The sequence below is a fragment of the Punica granatum genome, chromosome 3, assembly GCF_007655135.1.
Source record: "Punica granatum isolate Tunisia-2019 chromosome 3, ASM765513v2, whole genome shotgun sequence".
NCBI classification, from domain to species: Eukaryota; Viridiplantae; Streptophyta; class Magnoliopsida; order Myrtales; family Lythraceae; genus Punica; species Punica granatum.
Genome location: NC_045129.1, coordinates 17,802,408 through 17,805,772, shown reverse-complemented (window position 1 = coordinate 17,805,772; position 3,365 = coordinate 17,802,408). Strand labels below are relative to the sequence as shown.

At 56.2% G+C, this 3,365-nt stretch overlaps 1 protein-coding gene across 1 annotated transcript; it reads right to left on the bottom strand.

Moving 5' to 3' along the window:
• Positions 1 to 786: 786 nt before the first annotated feature.
• On the bottom strand, positions 787 to 1,587 carry LOC116200433 (extensin-like). The gene has a single exon (XM_031531283.1). The coding sequence runs from the start codon at positions 1,585 to 1,587 to the stop codon at positions 787 to 789; it is 801 nt and encodes a 266-aa protein (XP_031387143.1).
• Between the last annotated feature and the right edge of the window lie 1,778 nt (positions 1,588 to 3,365).

Genomic DNA, 3,365 nt, shown 5'->3' with positions numbered 1-3,365 from the left:
GGAAGTAGGCAGGAGCGGCAGTTTGGTGAGGTCGCGAAATTCATCGAGTATTGCTGGGGCGTCGGATGTGCCGGATTGACGGCGTTAACTGAAACTTCCTTCCCTCTCCTTCCGTTGGAAGACGATGTCGCCGCAAGGACCTTCTTCGAAGATTCCTCTCCTTTACCGGTGGGGGCCCTCCATCCTGCCGAGCTTGATCCCCAAGTCAAGCTTTTTCCCGGCCTCGATGAGGTCGGAGAACGAAGAATTGTGGGCCAACAAGTGCTTATAATATATCCCCCTCAGCGTGGAGTGGAACAACTGAATCTGTTGTGCTTCGCTGATCGGAGGGATGTGCTTCGCCGCTTGGGCACGCCATTTGGTGGCGTATTCCTCGAACCTTTGGCCCCGCGCCATCTCTTTCGTGCTCAATTCCAAGAGGGTCGGAGGTGCTTCCGCGCAATACTGGTATTGGTCGATGAATTTCCGAGAAAGGTCTGCCCATGTCGGAATATCCTCGGCCTTCAGTGACATGAACCAATCGAGAGCGGATCCTGTCAGGCTGTCTTGGAAGGAGTGGATGACGAATTCCTCGTACCCCCAGTACTGTAGCATCTTCCCTCGGTAATGGCGGAGGTGGTGTCGCGGATCTGTCGTGCCTTCGTAGGTCTTGAACTTCAAGATCTTGAATTTCGAGGGTAGCCGCATGCCCGGGAAAAGACCACAGTCACCGTAGCTTGCGTGGGGTCGAGTCTCGCTTGCTTACAAGGCTCGTATTGTTTCTTCCATCCTTTTTAGCCTGCGCTCCTACTCGGTGTCGACCTCGGGAAGAAAGTGCGTCGGCGAAGCAAACTGGGCCGCGTGGTATGGCGTGCCAGGTTCGAGGAAGGTGGTGTTTATAGGAGGCGGCGCTTGGTAGGAAAGGCCGACGTGGGGTTGTAGAGATGGATACGGAGGAAGCTCCGCGGCTTGGAGATGGGTCGGAGCGGGTGCACTTGATGCCGGGAAAACCATCGGCGGAGGTACGGTATAGACTGTGGCTGGGGCCGGCTTAGAGATAGGTGGGGGTGCGGACAGGGCCTGTTTCGAAGACAAGAATGCCGCCGGTGGAAGAGGGACGGCCGTGGGGGCCGGTGGCGGAGGAAATGGACTGGTGAAAGGGTGAACCGTGGACTTACGCAGTGTTGGTGGCGCGGGAGCATCAGTGTTTTCCGGAGCTTGGGTTGGCAGAATCCAAGGGGTCGGATCGACTGTTGGCCCTTGTCCCGATGGAGGTGTGGAGCTCGAGGATGCGCGGTTCGGTCCTCTGAGTAGGGTGAACAGTTCTGCCATGTTGGCGGTCATGCTTGCACCCAATTGGTTAACAGTGCCCTCAAGTGCTGTGATGCGGGCTTGGTCGTCGGAGGCGGATGACGTCAGTGAGACTCGTGGAAAGGGTGCCCCTGAAGACGTCGGGGGCGGGAGATGTGTCGGAGGGGCGCCTGAATACACAGGAAGTATGCCTGCAGGAGTCGGAGGCGGAGGAGCATGTGTCGGGGGCGGTTGAGAATGAGCTGGGGCCGGTGGGTTAACTTCCTCGGAGACATCAACTTGGTCCTCTTCCGCCATCCTGTGACCCTGACGAGTCGGGTATCGGTGCGACGCCAGTTGCGATTTGCCTAGAATTCCGAGAATGTGTAAGGGCAATGTCGATATTTTAAAATGATAAGTACAGGATAAATAAAATGACAGGGTGTATGAGATGCATGAGTTTTCAAAACGCTAATGTCATTACATTGGTTCGATTCGAGTCCCATAATTTTACAAAATACAACGTACGAAAGAAAAGGAACATAAACGTAAGCCGACATCCCTTTGCACTCGGTGGCCGGTTGAGAGAGGCGTAGGTCCGAGCGAGGGCAAAACGGGTGCGTCCACTAATCCTAGGGATGGGAGATCTCGCGCGCCCTTGCACGCACTCGGTCCAGCGTCGCGCTCAAACGAGCCATCTCCCTATCTAAGTGTGCGACTCGAGCACGTGCTCGAGCCAACTCCGTCTGAAGCTCCCTGTAGTCCGCGACCTCCGCACGAGAATCAACAAGCTCGCAACGGAGTTTATCTCGTTCCTCCCTGATGGACTGCAGCTCTGCGCGCATAGCCGCTTGGGTGGAGCTTTCGGCTTCGGGGGCGGAGGTAGGTGTAGCTCGGGGGATCGGGGTGGTCTGGGACCGTTGCGACGACGTCGATCCCTGTGAATAGAACTGTGCCACGTATGCTGATGTGGCAGAAAGTGCTCGCTCTTCATCGGTGGGATGCTTGGGGAAGTAAAGGCGTTGTATGGTGCTAGCGTCCCGTTGACGGTGAATCTCTCGGATCTGCAGGAATCTTGCGGGAGCCGTGGATGTGGAGTCGGCCCATTGGATGCGATAGGGTAGGCGGTCCGCCTTGGCGGGAATGTCCTATAGGCCGCTGAGTTGTTTGATTACCCGGTCGGGGAATATGAGCGTGCTCCCCAAGTGGCTAAGAAGGGGGACTCCCACGATTCCGGGACACCCTGTGATCATGGGGCCGCCGGGATTCCAACGAGCGACCCATAGGAACCGTGCGGGTGTCAACTCGCGCCAATAGTGTCTCCATTCTGAAAAACTGTGCTCGGGAGGTGGAAAGACCGGTACCAGGCGCTCGATCAGCGAACAATCATCCGCGATGTAGGAGAAGGGGTGTGACGAGCAAAAAGGGCGAATGTGCGCGAGGAGCCAAATTTGTAGTAGGTACGGGGATCCTCTCATCCTGTCGCGCCGAACCTCCCTAACATAGTCTAGAGACTGAACGGTCTTGGCTAGCAAAGCCTCCACATAACTATGGTCTCCTACCGCTTGGAGGACGACTTGGGCTATAGCCCCGTCAATGAGGTTCGGCGCGTATGGGAACAGGAGGGTGCCGAAGACCAAAAGCAGGAACCTGTGAAACGCGTCACGCTGGTAGGACGCCGTCGAAGGTGTCAATGCACGGAGTAGCATCCAATTCGAGAGCCATGCGATCCTGATGTCGTGATCCCATCCTTGATGAAGCTCTTGATGGACATCTTGGGTGGGTATGCCAAGGAGGTTGGAGAGTTGACTCCGAATTACCGCGAACGGGTTGGGCACAAAGATGTCTTGGGTTGTGGGCCTCTGGATGAGCGTCGTGTACTCTTCGATTGTGGGTGCCAATTCTGTCCCCTGAAAGTTGAACACTGCATGCTCGGGGTCCCAAAACTCGATGGCGGTCCTCAAGAAGATCCAATCTACCGGAGTTTCCGTGAACATAACCACGTCTCCGATGATGCCTTGAATGAAGGCGCGATCCACCAGGCGGAGAGTCCTCCAAATGCGCATGATCTCTTGCCTAGGCGGTGTGATTGCTTC

Excerpts from the sequence above, each read along its gene's own strand:
- LOC116200433 (XM_031531283.1), bottom strand. The coding sequence starts at position 1,587 with ATGGCGGAAGAGGACCAAGTTGATGTCTCCGAGGAAGTTAACCCACCG.